The following is a 23,124-nucleotide window of genomic DNA, read 5'->3' on the forward strand; positions in this document are numbered from 1 at the left end:
TCAGCCTCTAACCCGGGATGATAAATTGGAAACCTTATATATTTTCTCCTTATATATTTCAACTCTTACATATTAAATTCTTTTTAAAAGTTTAATTTATTACAAATATATATAAACACTTAATGTAAAAGAAATTTTTTCCGTAAATAGGTGATAAGAATCTCTTGTCATCCTTAATTCAAAGACAGGACAAGAACAGAGAAGAATTTTTTAGTGTGAATAGAGAAAAAGATTAAATTATACATCGTTTTATTACGATCGAATCAACTTTATCGATTATATTTAGTAAAGGCAAACTCCATCCAAAATTATTTTATTATAATTAAATCAATCATATTAAATAGAACAAACCGTACACTGCACTTACTAACTCAAGCTATCCCTTCGGGCACTAATTAGATTGATCACAATTGCAGTTTAAATTTTAACATTTTATCTGTTAAATTTATAAATCTCTTGTAACGTAAATCTCTCTCAAACCGTGCTCACCATACGCCCACTAACTCTTGGATACACTGAAAAGTACCCACGTTTCCATCCTCAACTAATCGGCCCACAATCCGCCACGTGTCATCCTGACGAAGAACTATGCCGCCACCTACTGACCTACTACACCCGATGACCCATAAATATTACCCATTTTCGTCATTTTACTTACTCTTCCAAATTCGAATAAACGCACTGTCGAAGTATTCGAGTTGCTGCCAAGAACTATGGCGTCTGGTCTGATTCGGAGGGCGGTATCGGCTTCCAGAGTGGCACCGTCTGCTCGCTACGTGGTCGCGCGGCTTCACGCATCGGAAGTGGAGGCGCAGAAGGTTGAGCCGAAGGCCAGTGGCGGAACGAAACTGAAGAAGTTTCAAATCTATCGTTGGAACCCCGACCGACCTTCGAAACCACAACTTCAGGAGTACGAGATCAATCTCAAGGATTGTGGCCCCATGGTTCTGGATGCGCTCATCAAAATCAAGAACGAGATCGATCCTTCCCTCACTTTCCGCCGCTCTTGCCGCGAAGGTATCTGCGGCTCCTGCGCGATGAACATCGACGGCTGTAATGGTCTCGCGTGCTTGACGAAGATCTCGTCGGGAGGCGAGTCGACCATCACGCCGTTACCGCACATGTATGTGATTAAAGATTTGGTGGTGGATATGACCAACTTTTATAACCAGTATAAGAGTATCGAGCCTTGGCTGAAGAGGAAGAATCCACCGGAGGTTCCAGGGAAAGAGGTTTTACAGAGTAAGAAGGATAGGGCAAAGTTGGACGGGATGTACGAGTGTATACTTTGCGCTTGCTGTAGCACGTCGTGTCCCAGTTACTGGTGGAACCCTGAGGCTTATCTCGGCCCGGCTGCTTTGCTTCACGCTAATAGGTATCTTTTATTTAATCAAAGAAGCTGTTTATGAATTTCTTTTGAGTGAAAAAACAGGGAAATTTTCAGGCTTGAAGCACATTTTTTAAATATAATTTTATTGTTTGGATGCGCTGCTAGAAAGCTAAAGTTTCTTTATTTCATGAAACCTATAAGTCCTCTAGCCAAATTACTATGATTGACTGGACTTATTGTGAAAGACCTCATTTTAATTTTATGTTTTACTTGTGAATGAAGCCTTAATTATACTATGGGACTATGCTATGGTTGTTCTGTTTTTGCCTTTCAAAGTTTGTTAAGCCGTCGACAATTTAATATGACCCTTCGAAAGTTGAGCTTGACCATTTTGATTGGCATTGTAAGTAGCCCTTTTAGTAAAATTTAGGGATTGTTCGTCTCAAATTTTAATGCACCACTTCTATTGATCCGTAATTGACGATTAAGTGACCTCGAACCTGCAAACTTTGATTTGTTGTGTGTATTAATTTATTCTATTTTTTCAAATTCTTTTTAAGAAAATTATATTTAGCATAAGAAGATATCACCTGTGTAAAAGTTTTATACAAGTATGATGGCCTTTAAAATTTTCCTTTTTACAGTGTACTGGCATGGGACTATGATGTCTGCAAATGGCCTATGGTTTCTTTTTTCATTAGATTTGTACATTACCTTCTGCATATAGGAGGATATATATATATAATTTGTGGCCATGTGTTGCTGCTTGTAACATGCAGGTGGATAAGTGATAGTCGCGATGAATACAGCAAGGAACGATTGGAAGCAATAAATGATGAGTTTAAGCTGTACCGCTGCCACACCATTTTGAATTGTGCCCGTGCATGCCCCAAAGGTTTGAATCCTGGGAAGCAGATTATGAATATCAAGCGGCTTCAGGTATAGGTTGGTGTTTCTGCTAATGTGTCAGTTAAGAATTTGCAGATTGATGTATCATCTATCCCATTTTTACTTTGGTGGGGATTAAATTTGAAGGCTGTTGTTCTTTCCAAATAAATGTTTATAGAACTTTTGAGGGCATGTTATCTTGGAATGTGGGTACCTTATGTGTTAGCTTTCAGTTGCATTTCACAGCTTAAGTTGTTGATTCAACTATTTTAGCCAACTAACTAGAAGGTATTGCTAGATAGGTTGGTCGCATTTTGCAGATTGTTTTCATGCTTGGATGACCCAATTGCCTTGCACCTTGTAATTCACAATTACCATGTTTTAATTTCTTCAGTTTGAAATGAAACAGGAACCAAGATGCCGTTTGAATGTTGAGGCTAGTAATTTGTTTCATAATGCAAAGGTTAGGTCGAATGATTGGGATGATTGATGCTGTAAGGAGACAACTAACACCCAGCAGAAATAAAATCCACGCAGTTGGAATGAACCTTAATTATGTTGATGACCATTTATAATATGGATATAGACTCATTTCATATTAGGTTAGGTCTTTCATATCCTTCACTTGAGCAGGGAGGGATCAGTTACTATACGAGCCTATATAAGTAGTTTCTAAATAACAAGGAAACCTCACCTTCACCCAGCAGGCGATTGTCTGTTTAACGAAATTCATGGCATTAGCTTGGTTTTTCGTCTTCTTGCTTTCTACAACCAATTTTGTCGAAGCTAGCAGTCGTCTTTCTTTTCTAAGTAACATTCAAGACCCTGAGCAGTCTCAATACGTTACTGTAATAGGTGATGCAACTAAAACCCTCACAAGAAAGACACAAATGTAATTTAGCTAACCATGATATGCAAGAAATACTGATAAGGAACAACGAACAATTTTCTTTTGTAGGATGCAACAATGACTGCGATACTGCTTGTTGCTCATGTAACATTGAAAAACAGCCCCCTCTATGCGAGCTTTGCTGCCAAGAGTAGCCCTGACTTGAGTTGCTGCCATGCGTGATTTCGCAGGTGAATAGCATCACTAACTTAGGAATATCAATGTCTCCTCCTTTAAGAAAATGGCATCTCTGATCGTCAGGAGATGTTTCACTTCCGTTAGTGCGTTTTCATGGCAACTACTCAATTTGGTTTACACTATTTCTTCAAAATTTAACCCAGTTGTTTTTATAAGTTTCTTCAATAATTCATTTATTCATCTTCTGCATGTGCTATACAGCCAGTGGGCACCTTCCACTTCCTCGATCTGTAAATATGTAATTTTTTTCTTGTTTGAAGCAAACTTAAATGTCCCTTTTACGATCAACTTTTAATATTAAAGAATTGCTAGAGATGCTTTTGTTAATGATTATCCTCACTGATGCCCAATAATTTTATGTGTTAATAAAGTCCAAAAGGGCAAGGTGAAATCTGCGAGGAAGAAACCTATGATATTGTTGAGGATTATCACTTGTTTAATAAAACATTCTCGCTCATTCGCACAAGAACACGCACACACACATATTCACAAGGAGTGGACAGCTCCTCAATGCTTTACAGAAACCCATTATCCTATTACAACACAGAAGAGATAAAAATGAAGCACTGCATTTTTCAAATTGTACATCAAACATAATCATCAGTATTCGAAGGCCAAAAGAATATAATTTTTAAACTTAATTCAATTTTTCAATCATGCACTGGTCTCATTAGGCTTTTAAATAGCCATTACTCCTAGCATTAACCATTGGCATTCTGAAGAATGCCTACACTGAATTTAGAATCCAAGGCAACACCAATTGCATTCATGGTGTTAACGCACATCACTTGTGCTTGACCTGGTGCAGGTGAACCCATGAACTGAACAAAAAGATTAGAGTTTATTTTCCTATGGCCTTGAGGAAAAGCACAACCTTATAGCATGAATTATCTGTTTTTTGGCACAAGGCATCTCTCTGTGTGCCTACCCCCAGAGTCAATTATTCCATCAGCCACACAGCAAACTCTCACAAAATTCAAAGCAATATATGCCAAGTTCTAGATGTCCAACGGAGTAATAGTGGCCAAACACTAGCTCTAAGGATAATAATTCAACAGTGTAATGGATGTATAGAAATTAAATCATCCTAGAAAGACCAAGGAATACAGCAGCTGATGAGATTTGCACCCTGAGATCAGCAATATCAACATCATGCCCACCCTCAACCAGACCCCATCTATCAACCTACAAAGAAAAAGGAGAAGGCTTCATAAGAAGTTGCAGTTAGAGTTGCTGAAACAAGGATCAAAATGTTTATGTCTCCATGTGAGTGTCTGTGTAAGAGAGACAGAGAGAAGACAAGGAGGAAATTAAGCCAGTTGACAAGAACCTGTAAATCTTCTTCAAGTCTGATCAACTCAATTGCTTCCTCAATCTGCAATTTTCCACAAAAAATCCCAATAGCAATTGTTAAAGAATGTGCTGCTGCAGCAATTGCATCAATTGCTGCCAATTCACAGTCATCTGTTTTCTTCAAAAGGTTCTCTACAGCCTTTATGAGACCATCCTCTTGCTTTCCACCAAAAAAGCTTGAGAACACAACAGGCTTAAAGCCAAATTCTGATTCTAGCCAATTAAGTAAAGGATCAATTTTCTCCACCTGACGTTCTGCAAATATTTGAAGGAGCTGTTAAGATAACTATCCACTCTAACATAATCTACACAAATACAAATTTCTAAAACCCTGCTCATCTTATATCAATATTATTCAAGAAACTAAATTATGCTTTTAATCTTACAAAAACTGGAAAATGCTGAAGCTACTCCCTCAATTAAAAGGGATATTTGACCTTAACTAATAGTTCAGAGACCAAACCACAAATGGAAAACTAATAAGAACTCCTAATTAAATGCTTTCCATATATATAAGTAAAGGCAGAGTCATTGCAAACCAAAAGTGATTTTGCTGGTAGATCTCAAATTCTTAGCATGGAATATCAATGGAAATAAACAAAACTATAAGTTGAGAATGAATTTCAGATTTTAAAAAAAAAATAAACACTTTCTACAACAGGATACTGCAGAAATATATGATACTAGTTCCGTGATCTTAACAAAATAAAACATGCAAAAGAGTGATTTATATTAAATAAATCAGTAGAACTAAATCGACGTACCGTGAACAGGACTAGTGAGATCATTATCATCAGGAGCGCGGCAAAAGACTAAATCTTGATCAAATTTCTTCATCAAATGATCAATAATTTTTGGGCGAGTTAGAGGAACTCTCTCCAGTGCAGTACATGCAAGTTTCATGAGTGGCATGGTGAAGGGTCTAATCCCATCCAGTTGCTACAGTAATTAACAATTGATTACACAGCGGCCAAAAATTTAGCGCATAAAAAAACAAAACTTCAAACCCAAATCCGCTTCAAAATGATATACAGACAAGAAATGAACACAGAAACACACACCTGATATTCCCACTCAGCACCGACGGCCTTGGCTAATGCCAAAGTTGGCAGCTTAAGAGGCCTCTTTGATGGAGTCTTCAGAGTCCGATAATCAAGCATCACTGTCCATCCATTCCCATCATCAGCCTCTCTCGTACTCACTTTCTTATAAAACCTCTTTCCCACAATCGACCCCGTCATGAACGTCATGGGCATCGTCACAGAAGACGCCGACGCCTCTTGTTTAGGCCCCTTGATGTAGATTTTATCGTTATTTACATCGGATGAGGTGGAGAAGGTAAAGGAGGAAGACGAATCATCGGATTGCTCAGCAGTGGCGGTGGAGCTGAGCTGGCGAGTAGAAGAACAAGTCAGAGGTATAGTGAGATTAGGGTTCTTTATTGATCTTAGGGTTTTAATTAATAGTGAAGCCGCCATTTTTGGATTTCTAGGGTTTATGGTGAATAAGTTTTGTTAGGGTTCTTAAATTTGATTTCAGATTCTCGTCCTAACAAACGTCAGGCAAACGATATCAGAAAATATAAAATTCCAAGTTTGCCCGTAGCTGCAATTTCTTAACAAGACAAATGTCTATCTCAGATTCTCAGTTAGCGGTCCATGAATTGAACATGTAATTAGATAGCAGCAGAATTCAGACAATTTTACAATTATTTGGCCATATGACTCTGTTGAGGGTTAGATCCAAATTCTAGTTTTATTCAAATATGTTTGAATTGAAATGAGTTTAAATTCGAATTCGAGCCTATAACTTTAAACTCGAACTCGAGTTGCCCGTCAAACTCATAAATTAAAATTTTTGATATAAAATTATGTTGTTTTGATCAATATGTATTAAAATGATATCATTTTAATAATAAGTTAGTTAAAATTTAAGCTCAAATCGAGTTTTAACTTAATTCGAGCTCAAAACGAGTCGAGTTTGAGCTTATTTACAATGAGCTTGAGCTCAATTACTGTAAATCGAATTAAACTCGAGTTTGACTCTGTTCAAATCCAATTGTAACGATGTCCCAAGCAAGGTTTGGTGAAAGTATATTTTGCCCATTTCAGTTTAAAAAATCTAATTGTTCACCCTTCATTCATTTATATTAATAAATTTTATTTAGTTTTAGTATAAATTTATTATTATTATTTTTTATAAATCATAACATTTCATTAATTTTAGTATAAATTATTGTTTTACCTTTTGTTAATATAACGATAAAAATGCCCTCATCATTTAATTATAAAAATGCTTTTAATTTTATCAAATTTATAAAAATAACTGTGTTAAAAATATAATTTTTTTTTTATAACTGAATATTCTACTCGTATTTATTAGATGGATAAACTCAAGACACAATATCTATACTTATAATTACTGTATCAAATAAGTCAAAGTTTCACAAACGTGATAGAGATTCGAACCTAAATCTTCATCTTAAAAATTTTAATACTTCATCGGTTTTGTTAACTTTTAGGGTCTAAGTATAAACTACTTTATGTTTTTTTTTCTTCATTTTTTCTCTATTCTCATTTCTTGGCATTGTGTATATGTTCTGGAGATAAGGAGACAAGTTGTGAATTTGGGCACGATGAAGTTCAGAGAGGGTAGGAAGATACTGGCAATGATTCGGACGAAGTGTTGAATGCGAAGGAGAAGAGAAAGGAGAGGCAAGAGATGTTAAGCTGGAGAGTTGAGGAATACAGCTAGGGGCGATTGAGACAGGCAAGATGTTGACTGAGAATAAGGAAGGAAGAGGCAAGGATGATGAGTGGGAGAGTTAAGGAAATTGAGGGAGTGGGGAAGCAGAAGAAAGAGGAGAGTACAAGAAAAGACTTACCCTATTGGGTAAAAGAAGATATGATCAGATCAGAAGTGAAAAGGAAAAAAAGAGAAAAAAGAGTGGACGAAAAATAAAGAAAAGAAAGAAGAGTGACAAATATGGATAATAAATATATGTAAGTGAAATCTTATACATCTCTGTTAAGAGTAGCAAATAACAATTACGTAAAAATGACAACTTATTTTTTATACTTTTTGGTGAATAAAAATTTTGTAAAATTTCGAAAGTGTTGTGACCTGAAGTCCCACATCGCTCCCGTGTAGTCCACTGAGCGTGTATATAGGTAGGGGCCAGAAGCCTTTAACTCAGTTGAGGGCTTTTCCCAAAGTGGAGAAACAAAACTGTGTGGGCCTGAAGCTCAAAGCGGACAATATCGACTGGGTTGTTTATAACACGTTATTAGCACGATTCGCGATTGGGGGGGGGGGGGGTGTTGTGACCTGAAGTCCCACATCGTTCCCATGTAGTCCACTGAGTCTGTATATAGGCAGGGGCCAGAAGCCCTTAACTCAGTTGAGGTCTTTTCCTAAAGTGGAGAAACAAAACCGTGTGGGTCTGAAGTCCAAAGCGGACAATGTCGACTAGGTTGTTTATAACAGAAAGTAAATTATTATTTAATTTTTTGAAAGATGATGACATTTTTTTTTTTTTACAAATTTTAAAATTTAACAAACGAAGAAAAATATATTTTTAAAATTCAAACAGCAAAAAATTGTTTCATGGGAAATAGTAATTTGAGTTTTTTTTATACCAATAAAATTATATATATATATTTTTTAATATATAAATTATGTGATATTATATGATTAAACAATTTTAAATTAAAATTAAATTAACAACTAATTATATAGTGATTCATCATCTATATATCTAAAGAGCTATTTACTTTGTTAGAATAAAAAATTATTTCGATAATTTATCTTTTATTATTAGCATTATCTTATTTAATTTGTTAATAATAAAAAAATTTCGATAAAACAAGTAATATAAAAGATAACCGTCTTTTGTTTAGATATTAAAAAATACAAAAATATTTTTATTTTTAATTAATATAATAAATTATTATAAGAATGTTTTTAAATAATTATACTTATTTTAATATTCTTTTATTATTTTTAATCAAATATAATAATTATTTATATTAATTAATTTTTATCAAATTTTATTAAATATAATAATAATTTATATATAATAATCTTTTACATAATTTTAATAATAAAAAATTACTGGAACGTTACGCACTGCTGATCTCTTGTTATATTGTGATATGCGTTGGCAAGCATTAGTCTTATTATAGCGAGATATGCGTTGACCATGAAAGAAGCTAGACCTTAAAAAGAACAGAGTACGGGACTACGCAGCTGCAAAATCGAAACGTCTAAATTAACTCTCAAATATGATCTGCGTGGACAATGAATGAATCTAGACGTAAAAAAGGACAAGTGCAGGACTACACATCTACAAAATCGAAACTTCCAAATTAACTCCAAAGACTCACTATAAAAGCCGAGGACGTATTTTTTGTATTTTTTGTGCTTTTTACTCTGCGACTAAGCAGGAAGAGAGAAAAAAAGGAGAGAAATGGCGTCGTGGAATTCGATTCCGCTGAAAACCACTTACGAAATTCTTGGTTGGATCTCTTTCATTTCATGGTCCATCAGTTTCTACCCTCAAGTCATCTTTAATTTCCGCCGCAAAAGGTGTCAAACTTTGCCGCTCAATTTAATTTGGTTTTCATTTTTAATAGATAACAGTAACTAATAAGTGTTTCTGATTTCTCAGCGTTGTAGGTTTGAACTTCGATTTTGTAGTGCTTAATTTGACGAAGCACTCCTCCTACTTAATCTACAATGTTTGTCTCTACTTTAGCTCCGCTGTTCAGAAACAGTACTTTAAGAAGTACGGCCATGATCAGGTTTTAATTTTTTTTTCTCTTCTTTTCTTTTTTCTTTTTGTTATATTTTGCCTTTCTCTGTTTACTGTGTTTCCTAAATTATGCGTCATATTTGTATTAAAAGTCAGCTGGTTTTTACCTCTTGTAGATGATTCCTGTGGCTGCAAATGATGTGGCGTTTTCTCTACATGCTGTTCTGTTGACGGCGATCACCTTGTTACAAATTGCTATCTATGAAGTAAGAATTTCATTATTCATTTATGGTCATATCAGGAGGTGTTTATCATATGCTTAAGATGCTAGGGTAGTCTATGCTTTGAATTCTATGCAGCGTGGAGCTCAAAAGGTCTCTAAGATATCTCTCACGATTGTATCTGCTGTGTGGTTAGCCGCTGCAGTTTGCTTCTTCGTTGCTCTGCCTAGCCATAAATGGCTTTGGCTTATAAGCGTCTTTAAGTAAGTTCTTACTAACATGGTGCTTGAGATTTCACAATGTCATTAGGATTATGATTAAGCGTAAGAAAGATGTTTCTGTGGGGTTGGTAGGGTTATGTAGACTTCTTAGCTAACGCTTTCAGATGCTTCAAGACATTAAAATGCCCAGTTCACTGTTTTTGCAAGATGTCGACTCCTTATACCATGCCACCTTTATGGAGCAATTCAGTCACTTGCACTCATGCAAACTGTTTCATTTACCTTTTACAACAGCAACCTTACTGTGACATAGAGAGTTATGCGTGTCTACTCATCTGTGTACCTAAGTGGGTATACATAGCTGTATTGAATTCTGATGAGCTTTAATATGCTTTTTGCAGCAATGTTTCCTTAAATAAAGACATTCTCTTAAATGAATTCGACCATATTTTTGCCTTCTGAATTTTTTTTTTTTTTGGGTCTTGCCTTCTACTTTTCTTTCTATGGATAGAGTAGCAGTTAGGAGAGGGGTTGTTTTGAACATTTGGTGTGGTTAACTTCATAAACTGCCACAATGCCCTCTGCCCCATCTTAGATATACTCTTTGCATAGCATTAACCATGTTTTCTTCTGTGTCCCTTGCCATGCCTTTTTTCAAATGAAAGTATATTCTATAGCAACTTTGATGTCTTCTTTCTGTACTTCTATAATACATAGATGGAACGGTTTAGAGGTTAAACATGCTAAATTCTTTGCAAATTTAATTTATTTTAGCTCAGTTGAAGTTCTTGTGGTACTCATTATATTGTTCAATGTGATATTTTGTGTCCTTAATTTTGTTTCAGTGCGATTCAAGTTGTTATGACGCTCATAAAGTATATTCCCCAGGTCAAAGTCCCTTTCACTCTGAACTTTTTATATTAGAGAATTGCTTCTACTTTTCTTTTCTTTTCTTTTGGGTTAAAGATTATTCTAATTGATGCATCATATTTATGTGCCTGTGAAGTCCATATGGGCTAGGTCTGTTATTTCAGTTGTTTGATTATCTACATTAAAATAAGTTTCTCCGAACCTATGAAAATTTGAAACAGTCGATTATAGATTTTATGTGTTTTAGCTCAAAAGTTTGTTGTTAGCTTGGAGACATCAGAAATATGATCAACTGTAAAACTGAAGATGGCAACTTGAGTGCATACATGAGAACTCATTCATTATCATGCATCCCCTATGCTGCATTAATCCATTTATAAGAGTCTTCAACTTGGATTCTTTTTCTCCCTACAAGACAATGCGCCATCCATTGAGAATAAATATATGTTGTCGAATTTATTTGGCCATCTGGTTAAACTGCGTTATGCTGCAAAGGAAAGGTTTCAGTTTCATTTAGATCTTAAATTTACATAGAAATTCATGATATGACTAGATTTCTTTATCATATTGTGTCAGCAACTGTATATTAACTACCTGAATTAATCCTTGTAATATCATTGTTGTGACTGAACTTTAGGCGGTGATGAACTCTAGGCGAAAGAGTACAGATGGATTCAGCATTGGGAATATTTTGCTTGATTTTCTGGGAGGGTGTACAAATTATACTCAGATGCTTGTGCAATCTATTGATCAGCGTATGCAGTCCCTTCACAGTTGAATAATTTTTATCTTGCTTCATGCTTTTGGTAAATGCTAATTTCAATCATGTCTTTTTCTTCTGCAGATTCTTGGGTTAACTTCTATGGCAATATAGGGAAGACACTGCTATCTTTGGTATGAAATATTCACTTATTTTAAAAATTGGGCTTTGTATTCTAAAAGATATTTTCAAGATGTGCATAAAGTATAGAAAAAAAACACCAAACATCGACATAAAGGGTTAGCAAAACTAATGAAGTATTAAAACTTTGAAAGAAAAGGTTTGTCTTCAAACCTCTATCATGCTTGAGAAACCACCTTGACTTATCTGATGTAGTAATTGTAGGTTCAATCATTGTACTCTGGGTTATCCATTTAACTCTCTAATCATTATTTTATGATGCATTGATTTTGTTATAATATATTTTGCAGGTGTCCATTTTCTTTGACCTTTTATTCATGTGTCAACACTATTTGTTATATCCGGCCAAGAAAACAATAATAGTTGGCCGTCAAGAAGTAGTTTGAGTAATAAAAATTAGAGGTGTTCAAACAGGAGAGCATGAGTTCCAAACTCATTGACAACATATCAAGATCAAGCTCTTTCCTATCCTTGTGCAATAGTTTTAGGGTCGGTTATTGGACTCAAGATTTTATTTGTTTAATATGATCGATTCAACCTCGAAAGAATAGTCTGATTCAAGTCAGAGCAATAATAGCTTATGTACTCAAGAAAGAGGTTTCAGAATCACTTCATAAGTATGGTAGTCGAATTATGTATCGAAGATTTATATTATATATCTTGTCTACACTATAAATAACCAAAATTGTAAATTTAGTTTCGATTTGAAAATTGAAATAGGCTTTTCATCCATAGATCCCTTACTTATTCAATTGGCAGTGTGGATCCAATTAAAAAAGAATCATGTCTTGCAATCTCATAATCCAAATTTCAATTTTGAGTTATGACCCTCGGATAATTTGCTAGTTGCTACGATGATAGTTGAAAGAGTTTTTTTTTTCTTAGATAAATATTATCAATAATCTATTACGGAACCAAATGAAAGATGAGTTATTGAATGATTGTTTAATAATTTAATTCGACATAATATATTTGTAAGTACTAATAATAAAAGTATCATGTAACGATTTTGAAATACAAAGAATTGGAGATAATTGTTGTAATATATTTCTTTGTAATTTATGTTTTTTTAAAGTAATTAGTCTTATTTGCCAGATAAAATTTATTAGGCCTCCTCTATTTAACTGTCTCAGTTTAAAAAACAATACAATATTATATATATTTTTAATATATAAATATGTATATATATAAATATATTATTATATGATTAGATATTATTTTATTATCAATTTAAAATTATTTAATTTTATTTATATATATATAGTTATAGTTTTATTTTTAAAAAAAAGGAAAAAAAAAGGCAATGCATCATTGGTTCTGAGGATCATAATATTTATTAGAATCCAATTTAATTTTCTTATTTTAACTTTTTAAAAATGAAATGATATAAGAAAAATCCAAAACTCCCTTCCAAGTAGCAACATGTGATGGAGTCCAGTTAACCAATCGTAGATAGCCACGTTAAACATAGAAGGGAACGCAACCCACGTGAGAATCTGACACGTGGCTTTTCTCTTCATCTCCGTTTTTCTAACTCGCCAACTAAAAAGTAGAAGCAGTACATCTCTACAGTTCGTCCAATTCCTCTGTTGACGGTGTTTTAATAGTCCCACCATTTTGACCAATTGAAATCAGAAGATCCCGTCCGTTGATTTCTGCTTGATCATAACAAGGCTTGCACTTTCTTCACACCTTAAAGTTTTTCATTCTCCTTCTGTCCATATAGTGTTGAGAATTTATCTGTAAATTGCTTAATTTCTTTGTAATTGCATATGCTGAAGTGGGTTTGTTCACTCCAAGAATTATTTAGGAGTTCAAGATTAAGTGTTCAATTTTGAATATGTAGTTAAGAAACACGAGATATGAAGTAATCAGCTTGTGGGGTTTGGCATTTTGGTGTTGTATCTGCTGTATAATTTGAAAGGAAATAGTAAGTTTTTATAATTTTGCATTAAAAGAAAAGTGATAGTTTGATGTTTCTTTTGTTTAATAGATTTTTAAGCATTTTCAAGCTCATACTTGAGCATTTTACTCATGTTTAGGCTTTATTTAGTTATGGATTATCTTTTGTTTGCTTTACCTAAATGTTGCTATTGAGTTAATCATTGTGAATACTGACTACTTTTCAACTTATACTCATGGCTTCCATTTCCTTATTGGAATGAAGGCTGATGGACTGTAGAGAGGCTGATGTGTCAAGCCATCAACGTAAAGAGGATGTTAGAATTGAACTTCAGAAGTTTCACATCGATGTGGGGCAGGAGAGGGAAAGCCAAAAGGATTCCTCTGTAGAAAGTAGCTGTGAAAGTACTGATAGTGAGTGTGATTGTCAGACCCCAAGTGTTTCTTCCATTGATATTGATAAAAATCTGGGGGATATTAATAATGAGTGTCAGACTCCACGAGTTTCCTCCTCCAACAAGTGTGAGATGGATGTTGGTGGTGAGCAGATATGTCAAAGTTCAAATGCATCTGGGGCTGGGATACTTGTAAAAGATGAGGAAGTTACATATGTGATACCAAAAGTTGGCATGGAGTTTGAATCAGAAGATCATGCATACAAATGTTACAGCAGATATGCTGTGTTGGAGGGATTCAGCATCAGGAAAGATTTTGTGAATAAAAGTAGGGTAAATGGTGCAGTTGTTTCCAGGAGATACACTTGTTATAGGCAAGGTTATCGGCCAGCAAAGCATAATGTGAATGTCAGGAAGTCCCGGCAGGAAACAAGAACAGGTTGCTTGGCACATATGACTATTGCACGCCAACCTAATGGAAGGTTCCGTGTTACCCATTTTGAAATAGAACATAATCATGAGTTTGTGACACAAAGTACTACCCATATGTTACCATCACAGAAGAGATTAACCTTTGCTCAAGCAGTTGAAGCTGACTTGGTTAATAGTTCTAGGATGGATGGAAAACCAAAACTTGGAATGGGGTTTGAGTCAGAAGACCAGGCATATGAGTTTTATAATGCATATGCTGGACGGATAGGTTTTAGTGTTCGAAAAGATTATGTAAATAGGAGCAAAATAGATGGTGCTGTGGCATCTAGGAGGTTCACCTGTTTTAGGGAAGGTTATCGGCAAAAAGACAAGCGGGATTTGAATGTGAAGAGATCTCGAAAGGAAACCAGAATTGGTTGCTTGGCACAGTTGGTGATTTCTCGTCAATCTGATGGTAAATACCGGGTCACACATTTTGAAGAAAAGCACAATCATGAGCTTGTCACTGCATGTCGAGTGCACATGTTAAGATCACAAAAGAGGTTAGTTGTGTCCAAAGTTGCTGAAGGGAATGCACAAGATGTCTTTACAATACCACACAACACACTTGGAGATGAACATGGATATAATCCCATAGATTACAAAAACAAACTTTCTTTTAAACATACAAGAGCAATGAAAGAGGGTGAAGTAGGAAGGATACAGCAATATTTTCAAAGTAAGCAATTGAAAAATCCATCTTTCATCTATGTTATGCAACTTGATGCCGAAGATCAAATAACTAATATATTTTGGGCCGATTCAAAGATGATAGTGGATTATAGTGACTTTGGTGATGTGGTTTGCTTTGATACAACCTGTAAATTAGTCAAAGATGGTCGACCATTTTCACCTTTCATTGGGGTGAACCATCATAAGCAAATGGTGATCTTTGGTGCTGCACTAATGTATGATGAAACTGTCGAGTCTTTCAAGTGGTTGTTTCAAACTTTCATAGGGGTGATGTCTGGGAAAAGGCCAAAAACTATCCTCACTGATCAAGATGCAGTACTGGCTGAAGCGATTGATTTCGCACTGCCTGGAACACTTCATCGAATATGTGTTTGGCACATGTATCAAAAAGCTCTTAAACAACTGCACCACATGTTTGTGGGCTCAGATTCCTTTGAAAATGATTTATGTAGTTGCTTCTTTGATCATGAGGAGGGAGAGGACTTCGTCCATGCATGGAAAGTTATGCTGGATGTTTATGGTCTCTGGGAAAATGAATGGTTGAATGAGATATTCAAAGATAGAGAGAAGTGGGCCACAGCATACAGAAGGCATATATTTTGCGCTGATATAAGATGTGCACAACTATGTGAATGTTTTTCAGCTAACTTGAGGAAGTATCTGAAGTCTGACTCGGATGTGCTATTATTTTTCAAGCAACTTGGGAAAATGGTGAATGATTGGCACTACAAAGAATTAGAAACTAACTATGATATGAACCAACACATGCCAAAACTAATGGGGGATGTGATTCTCCTGAAGCATGCAAGGGATGTTTACACGCCAAAGATATTTGAACTGTTTCAACAAAAATATGAAATGTGTCTGAATACTGTCATTAATCAATGCACTGGGACTGGTTCATTGTTTGAGTATAAAGTGAGCCTATACAGGCAACAACGAGAGTATAAGGTGACGTATAACTTGTCTGATGAGTCAGTCATGTGCAGCTGTATGAAATTTGAGTATATGGGTGTTTTATGCAGTCATGCATTAAAAGTGCTTGACTACAGAAATATCAAAATCCTACCTGACCGTTATATCTTAAAGAGGTGGACAAGATATGCGAGGGTTTGAAATTCTATACATAGTGGGTGTATTACATGACATCGCCCAGAAGTTGGCTTATGGGAGCTGACAGTAAGGTCTCTGATCTCAAAAGATGGGATGGTAGCCATGGATTCTGCTTGTGAGGAAGCATTTTTCAATTTGCTCCTAAACAAATTCATGTAAAGAGAGAGCAAAGGTGAGTATTTTTGTAGATGTATGGTACATTACCTGTTTGATTACCATCTTGCACTTGTATTTCATGGCATAAAAGAATGTGAGACCGATTATTACATTCCCTTTATTTTCTTGCTTCTTTTTGTTTTGCTTTACTCTCTACTCTTTGCTCTTACTCACATGCACAATTTCCCATCAACATGTTGTTAGATTTGCCAAAGAGGTTGATTTTTAGTGGTAGCTTATACTGCATAATGACGTTTTAAGTCTCCTTTATTTACCACCATCAGTGTATTGAAGTAAATGGGCTGTTCAAATTTAAACAAAAATTGTGGCTTTCAGCATTTTTGAGTTAAAATGGTTAGCTCAACAATTTTGCGTGGACCATATGTCAAGATGATTCCAGTATTGAAAATACTATGTTTATAGTATTTAATGGTACAAAGTAATTTTTACAATAGCTGATGCTAGTAAAGACTAATTACAGGAAAAACTCTGTATACAGAACGTGATTGTAACGATTTATAGTCCTCGGTCTCATGCATCATGAAAACTCAACCTATTCATTCAACAAGCTAAACATTGCTTGATTACTAAGAACATTATACTTGAATGGTTTTGCTTACTCTTGCTGAATATTTGGAGATGTATTCTCATGAGTAAGCCTAGTAGATCTTGAATTGTGACTTCTCTTTGTCAGTAATAGATTAGAATCGATGTTCTTGGTTGAAGGCTTCTGAGAAGGTTGGCAGAGTTTGCACTGGACTGTTCTGGGTGTGGAAGTTTTTCCTACTTTTGGTGATGGAGGTTGTGTCGATGGAACCTGTAAGGGAGGAGAATCAGAAGAAGAAATATTACATTATTTTACCTGCTGGCTGCATGGCAAAACTAGGGAAGACATATTTTACAGATAAGTTTTGACAGAATGTACCTTTTTCATCTCATCCTTAGAAGCTGCTCTTTCTTTATAGAAATTTGGCAGTGGCCTGGCCTTGAAGCAGAGGCTTTGTCGCAGTTTTCTTAGTTCTGTTTCTGCTTTCCCCTGCTCAAACAAAAGGATCAATGGCTGTCATGTATTGATATGAACTATGAACTCAATTCAATATTGAAATATGAAGGAAGTGATTCACATTTACAATATGCTTGGCAGAAAGTTACAACCTGTAGTGTTGCTCGGTGTTGGATTTTTTGTGCTTGATTGGCATTAAATTTCTCTTCAAGCTTCTGGAAAAAGAAAAATACAAAGTTAACAAAAGATTAACCACACCATATTACAGCAGTGAAATAGAGTGGAAATCATTAATTGTGCAAAGCCTTGCCTCCTGTCCCTTTGCAGCTCTCTCTTCAATCCTGGAACGAAAAGAAGTAGATGCATTTGGAGATTGCAATTTGTTTCTGCAGGCACTAGAAAACTTTGAACTAACGGCATAAAAAGACAATAATCAAGACTTTAAGTCCTTCAAAATTAAGTGGCACAGTCAACAACATTTTGGCTCATATGGTGGTAGACACGTCAATTGGGCCGGGTCGAATGGAGGCCCGGCCCGAAGCACGAAGAAAAGCCCGGGCACGATAAAGCCCGGCCCGGTACTGTAGCGTGCCGGGCCGGGCCTTGGGCCTTAATATTAAACCCATGGGCTGGCCCGACCCGGCCCGGCACTGTTCACATATATATATAATTTTTTTTAATTTTTTCTTCTGCCAAATGGCAGAAGCAAATTCTGCCAAATGGCAGAAGCTGCTTCTGCCTGGTGGCAGAAGCTGCTTCTGCCTGGTGGCAGAAGGTAATTCTGCCTGGTGGCAGAAGCTGCTTCTGCCAAATGGCAGAAGCTAATTCTGCCTGGCAGAAGCAAGCTTCTCCCAGGCAGAAGCCCAGGCAGAACGCTTCTGCCTGGCAGAACCGCTTCTGCCTTGGCAGAAGCCGTTGGCTAGCTTCTGCCTTGTGGCAGAAGCCGTTGGCTAGCTTCTGCCACAAGGCAGAGGCAGAAGCCGTTGGCAACGGCTACTGGCGCCAGTAGCCGTTGCCAAACTTTGTTTTAATTTTTTTTTAATTAATTGATTTTTTCCTATAAAAACCTATTCAATTTTTCATTTTCATTTTCAATTACAATTACAAATTTCTCAAACTCTCAATCTCTCAAACTCCCAATCTCTCAAACTCTCAATCTCAACTATTTATTATATTTTTAATTTCATTTTATTTTAATTTTATCATTACAAAATATTACAAATGGATCCAATGTCAAATGAATTCAATCCATTTGAATATTATCATGCTGGCGTTGATGATATTATTGATGATGCACAAGGTGGGATAGGTAGAGCACCAACAGGTGAAAGTGGTACGGGTACAGGTTCGCATTGTTCGACAGAGAGAAAAAGAAAACAAACGTCAATGGTATGGGAACACTTTGATAGAATAGAGGAAACAATAGAGGGGAAATTAATTCGTCGAGCAGTATGCAAACATTGCGGTTCTTGTTTAACATGTGCAAGTACAAGTGGGACGGGACATCTTCGCCGACATGTTACTGATTACTGTAAAAAAATTCCACATGAACTTAGAGGACAAAAACAAATTGCATTCACCAGATCGCGATCTGTTGGTCCAGGTGCCACTTCAGCAGGAGGTCCGAGCGGTTCTGGACATATGGGAGAAATGTCAACTTTTACGTACGATCAAATGAAGGTTCGAGATTACATGGCCAGGTATGTCGTTGCTTCTGATCAACCTTTTAGTTATGCAGAAGATGAAATTTTAGAATGGATGATGCAAAATAGTATTCAACCAGCATTTAGAAGAATTCCTAGGTCAACTCTTAGGTCAGATATATTGAGAAATTATGAACTAATGAAAATAAAAATTATTGGAGAATTAAGTAATTTTAATGGTGTTATTTCAATAACTTCTGATTTATGGACTGCTACAAATCAACGTATAGGGTATCTTTGTGCAACTGCTCATTATATTAATTCTGATTGGCAATTATGCAAAAAAGTTATTGCATTTAGAAATTTAGAATATCCACATAATGGTCTTGCAATTTATCGTTCATTAGCAAATATTTTTGATGAATATAAAATTAATAATTCTATTTTTTCAATTACTTTAGATAATGCTAAAAATAATAATAAAGTTATTGAATATATGCATAATCATTTATCTCCTCCATTTAATGGAAAATTATTTCATGTTAGGTGTGCATGTCATATTATTAATTTAATCGCTCAAGATGGCTTGAGTTTGGCAAAAAAACATTTAGAAGTAATTAGACATGCCATTGCATATATTTCATCATCCCCATCACGGGTACAAGCATATCATCAATTATGTAAATCAATGGGGTTAAGAAGGAAAAAATTAAAAATAGATATTAGCACTAGGTGGAATTCAACATATCTCATGTTGAAAGCATGCGAAGGGTATGAAGTTCCTATAACACGATACTTCAATACCCAACCAATGGATTCGCAAGATCCTATTTTTTTGACAGATCAAGATTGGGAAATAGCTATGGCTTTAATGAACTTGTTAGAGCCATTGAAAACAGCCACAGATCATTGCTCAGGTGTGTATTATCCGACAACTTGTTCTATAATATATAATATGGTAGAAATAAGTGATATATTTAAAGAACATAGGTATCGTCACTCTCATAATGCTTTTCAAAATATATGTATGCAAATGGAACAAAAATTTAAAAAATATTGGAGTGAAATTCCTTTACTTTATTCTGCAGCTACTATTTTAGATCCTAGGGCAAAAACTAATGGATTACAAAATTTATTTGATGTTATTAATGAAAATTTGTCAATTAATAGCAATGTAAATTCTGTTGAATATGTTCAAGAATTTTTATTTGATATGTATAGTATTTATGAACAAAAATATGGAAAAACTGGACAAAGTTCTGCACCAGAGGTAAGCTCTGGTAGTTCAGGTAAAAAAAAGTCACGCATATGGTCTTTATTGCGCAAAGGTAAACAAACTGTTAGTCAAAGTACAAATTATAGTCAATTTTACAATTATATAAATATTGACCATTATCCTGAAATTATTCAAAGATATAATGCTGAAAAACTAGATGTTTTGGCATGGTGGAAAGACAAGGCAGAAACCTTTCCTGTGCTTGCAGCCATGGCTCGAGATCTACTAACACCTCCGGTGTCAACTGTAGCATCGGAATCCGCTTTTAGTGCAGGGGGATGTGTGCTGGATGATAGACGATCCAATTTACATCCAAATATGGTCGAAGCGATAATGTGCATGAAAGATTGGATCAAAGCTGATTTTAAATTACAGAATCGTGTGACAGAAGATGTCTTTGAAGAATTCAAAGATTTGGATGTAGAAGATGAATAGATAAATATTATATAGTAGATAAATTTTATTTATGTTTTGTAATTTATACAATATGTAAATTAATTTATTTGTATTTTATTAACAATTTATAATATTTTTTATCATGTAACCACGGTATTCCTCCGCCATAAGTGAGGGATTATAAATAAAATATTCGGGGTACTGTCCTCGATTTTAATAATTGAAAAATAATTTGTGTTTAAAAATTTTAATTAAAACTTTTTTTAAAAATATTTAATAAGGCCCGGCCCGGCCCGTTTACTGAGGCCCGGCCCGGCCCATTTACTGAGGCCCGGCCCGGCCCGTTTACTAAGGCCCGACCCGGCCCGTTTAAAGCCCGTTAGTATATGGGCCGGGCTTTGGGCCTTTATATTTCAAAGGGCCGGCCCGGCCCGAAGGCCCATTACTGTTTGGGCCTCGGGCCCGGCCCGGCCCATTAGCCCAACGGGCCTTGCTGAAGTCGGCCCGGCCCGGCCCGGCACGGCCCATTGACGTCTCTATATGGTGGGCAAAGAAGTTCAGAACATTCTATTCAAGGCTTTTTTGGTTTCCTTAGTATCGAGGAGAAGATGAAACCACCAATTTCCATGTGTCACATAAAGATGAAAAGTAATTTTGTTTTACTAAATTATGAATACTACCATGAACGTCACAAACTCCTTTGAAACATTCCCTTCTATCAGATTTTATACATACTGAATCAACAATATCAGAATATCAATATCATCATAAGGTTCTCTCTTTCTAAAATCTGAATAAACCAAGATACCTTCTATTTTCTGACCAAGGAGTGGCTAAGGGATGCTTTGCTGCTCTACACACAGATGCCTGACAACCAAAAATGAAATTATTTTAGCAAGTAGGAGAAACGTTGCCAAGATTCGAGATCATTTAATAAAATAAATATTGCATCCGCAGAACAATGAAAAGAAAAGTGAGCACCTTGTGAGTTGATATTGGAGTTAATCTTTTCTTCTCAGCTAAGTCTATTGCAGATTTCTTGTTGATTGGAGTGGAGTTGTTTTCCTTCTTGGAATGAGATAGAATTGTTGGTCTGATTGGTGATGACGGCAGCTTAGTTGCTTTACCAGAACTTGATGACTTTGAGGATGATAGTGTTGGTTTCTTCTTGCTAATTGAAACATTTTCATCTTTTTTAAAGTCTAAATTCTGCTACAAGAAAACCCCAAAAGAAAAATGGTGACCGCAAAGACATTGGAACCTGAAAATGAAACAAGATAACTGTCAACATTGTTACCTTCGACTGAAGTTTCCCCATTTGAGTTGTTCTATCATCCTCCCCAAGATTACTTAATGCCTCAAACTTGTTATTGTAATTACAAATCTGCTTTGTTGATTCCACATTCACATTTTTCTCCACAAGAACCTTGTTTTGATTTAGAAAATCTGCTGCTTCTACCTTGTTGCCTTCATTATACTCACTGGCCATGACACTATTGACTCTATCTTCGGATTCTGATTCAGGAATATTTTTTGAAGCATTATTTTGTGCTTGCTCAAGCAAAGCTGCAGCTGCTGCTTTTCTTTCGGCAATTTTTTTATAATGAGCTTCAAAGAAAGCTTTCTTCTCTGCAACTGATCCCGGGCGGGAGTGTCTCTCAGCCTCTTCAACATATTTCTTATGAGGAAACGTTGACCATTTCTCCCAAGACAAAGACTCTGAAATGAACCTCCCAAACGAAACTGTCTGCCCAAGTGCATTAATGGGGTTCCCCTGGAGCACGAAAGATTTCACAACCAAAAACTTCAGAAGCCAAAAAACCAACGGGTGAAAATGAACCGACCCATATAGCATTACAATGAATAATTTCAACCCAAAAGTCAAAAACAAACCTCTTTGGCTTCATTAGGAATGGCGGAAATGTAGGAAAATGGTTGCATGAGACAGATTGATTCTCCCATATCTCTGCAATGGAAGTTTTCCAAACGACAAAAGATCCAATCTTTGAGGTCTCTAGTTACTGCAAAACATATTTTTATCCATTCCCACTTCCCAAACGGAATTAAAATTCGAAATTTAATTGGAAAGTGTATGGTCCCTGTTGGAGAAAAGCAAGCCATAGTCAGTTCAGATGTGAAAAGTTTGGTGCAGTCTTTTTCTCTTTCATTATTTCCAGGTGGGTCTCCTAATTTTTTTCTGGAACACTTTTTAAGCTCAATTGGGGACCTACATGCTTCAAATTTTTTATTGAAATTTGAAATTTGAAGGCCCCAAAGCCTGCTTGCTCAAGGTAGAATGAGAAAGGTAAAGTAAAGCAAAAGTGGTTCAAGGATGTGATTAGTTTGGATTTGAAATAGACGGTGATTGACCATGAAGGAAAGACGCAGGTGAGGTGAGATTTTAGGAAGCTGAACAGCCAGTTGTTACAATTGCAACACCACTAGCAAAAGA

The 23,124-nt window shown here is 35.7% G+C and overlaps 5 protein-coding genes across 8 annotated transcripts; 3 read left to right on the top strand and 2 right to left on the bottom strand.

The window, feature by feature from the left end:
• Positions 1–661: 661 nt before the first annotated feature.
• LOC123195437 (succinate dehydrogenase [ubiquinone] iron-sulfur subunit 2, mitochondrial-like) lies at positions 662–2,647 on the top strand. The gene is made up of 2 exons (XM_044609122.1): positions 662–1,375; positions 2,110–2,647. Exons 1-2 carry the CDS (start codon positions 714–716, stop codon positions 2,273–2,275), a joined length of 828 nt encoding a protein of 275 aa, XP_044465057.1. The 5' UTR covers positions 662–713; the 3' UTR covers positions 2,276–2,647.
• Positions 2,648–3,925: 1,278 nt separating this feature from the next.
• LOC123195639 (ATP synthase mitochondrial F1 complex assembly factor 2-like) lies at positions 3,926–6,225 on the bottom strand. The gene is made up of 4 exons (XM_044609457.1): positions 5,720–6,225; positions 5,423–5,597; positions 4,636–4,913; positions 3,926–4,490 (listed from the first exon to the last, which is right to left on the bottom strand). Exons 1-4 carry the CDS (start codon positions 6,134–6,136, stop codon positions 4,383–4,385), a joined length of 978 nt encoding a protein of 325 aa, XP_044465392.1. The 5' UTR covers positions 6,137–6,225; the 3' UTR covers positions 3,926–4,382.
• A 2,827-nt stretch (positions 6,226–9,052) lies between these two features.
• LOC123196043 (cystinosin homolog) lies at positions 9,053–12,358 on the top strand. Its single transcript, XM_044609927.1, has 8 exons — positions 9,053–9,245; positions 9,328–9,460; positions 9,588–9,677; positions 9,771–9,895; positions 10,699–10,741; positions 11,361–11,478; positions 11,568–11,617; positions 11,915–12,358. The coding sequence occupies exons 1-8, from the start codon at positions 9,127–9,129 to the stop codon at positions 12,008–12,010; spliced, it is 774 nt and encodes a 257-aa protein (XP_044465862.1). The 5' UTR covers positions 9,053–9,126; the 3' UTR covers positions 12,011–12,358.
• Positions 12,359–13,176: 818 nt separating this feature from the next.
• LOC123195423 (protein FAR1-RELATED SEQUENCE 7-like) lies at positions 13,177–17,242 on the top strand. Of its 4 annotated transcripts, none has more exons than XR_006497453.1 (3): positions 13,310–13,554; positions 13,792–16,370; positions 17,081–17,242. XR_006497453.1 is itself a non-coding variant. In XM_044609105.1 (2 exons), exon 2 carries the CDS (start codon positions 13,796–13,798, stop codon positions 16,199–16,201), a length of 2,406 nt encoding a protein of 801 aa, XP_044465040.1. In that variant the 5' UTR covers positions 13,177–13,297; positions 13,792–13,795; the 3' UTR covers positions 16,202–16,475. The 4 variants fall into 4 exon arrangements, 2 of the variants coding, with proteins under 2 accessions (XP_044465040.1, XP_044465039.1); XR_006497452.1 differs by having other exon boundaries at positions 17,049–17,180; XM_044609105.1 differs by lacking the exons at positions 13,310–13,554; positions 17,081–17,242 and adding an exon at positions 13,177–13,297 and having other exon boundaries at positions 13,792–16,475.
• Positions 16,755–23,070, bottom strand: LOC123195425 (protein WVD2-like 7). The gene is made up of 8 exons (XM_044609106.1): positions 22,566–23,070; positions 21,970–22,446; positions 21,654–21,881; positions 21,481–21,539; positions 17,668–17,743; positions 17,510–17,572; positions 17,280–17,390; positions 16,755–17,171 (listed from the first exon to the last, which is right to left on the bottom strand). The coding sequence occupies exons 1-8, from the start codon at positions 22,791–22,793 to the stop codon at positions 16,971–16,973; spliced, it is 1,443 nt and encodes a 480-aa protein (XP_044465041.1). The 5' UTR covers positions 22,794–23,070; the 3' UTR covers positions 16,755–16,970.
• Positions 23,071–23,124: the final 54 nt, after the last annotated feature.

Source organism: Mangifera indica, chromosome 14 (assembly GCF_011075055.1).
Source record: "Mangifera indica cultivar Alphonso chromosome 14, CATAS_Mindica_2.1, whole genome shotgun sequence".
NCBI lineage: Eukaryota > Viridiplantae > Streptophyta > Magnoliopsida > Sapindales > Anacardiaceae > Mangifera > Mangifera indica.

Coding starts and splice junctions, on each gene's coding strand:
- LOC123195437 (XM_044609122.1), top strand. CDS start 714: ATGGCGTCTGGTCTGATTCGGAGGGCGGTATCGGCTTCCAGAGTGGCA. Junction 1,376..2,109: donor GCTTTGCTTCACGCTAATAG/GTATCTTTTATT, acceptor TGTAACATGCAG/GTGGATAAGTGATAGTCGCG.
- LOC123195425 (XM_044609106.1), bottom strand. CDS start 22,793: ATGGCTTGCTTTTCTCCAACAGGGACCATACACTTTCCAATTAAATTT. Junction 21,882..21,969: donor TGGGGAAACTTCAGTCGAAG/GTAACAATGTTG, acceptor TTCTTGTAGCAG/AATTTAGACTTTAAAAAAGA. Junction 17,172..17,279: donor CTAAGGATGAGATGAAAAAG/GTACATTCTGTC, acceptor CCTCCCTTACAG/GTTCCATCGACACAACCTCC.
- LOC123195639 (XM_044609457.1), bottom strand. CDS start 6,136: ATGGCGGCTTCACTATTAATTAAAACCCTAAGATCAATAAAGAACCCT. Junction 4,914..5,422: donor TCTCACTAGTCCTGTTCACG/GTACGTCGATTT, acceptor AAATATTTGCAG/AACGTCAGGTGGAGAAAATT. Junction 4,491..4,635: donor GACTTGAAGAAGATTTACAG/GTTCTTGTCAAC, acceptor TTTTCTTTGTAG/GTTGATAGATGGGGTCTGGT.
- LOC123195423 (XM_044609105.1), top strand. CDS start 13,796: ATGGACTGTAGAGAGGCTGATGTGTCAAGCCATCAACGTAAAGAGGAT.
- LOC123196043 (XM_044609927.1), top strand. CDS start 9,127: ATGGCGTCGTGGAATTCGATTCCGCTGAAAACCACTTACGAAATTCTT. Junction 9,246..9,327: donor TTTAATTTCCGCCGCAAAAG/GTGTCAAACTTT, acceptor CTGATTTCTCAG/CGTTGTAGGTTTGAACTTCG. Junction 9,678..9,770: donor TACAAATTGCTATCTATGAA/GTAAGAATTTCA, acceptor AATTCTATGCAG/CGTGGAGCTCAAAAGGTCTC.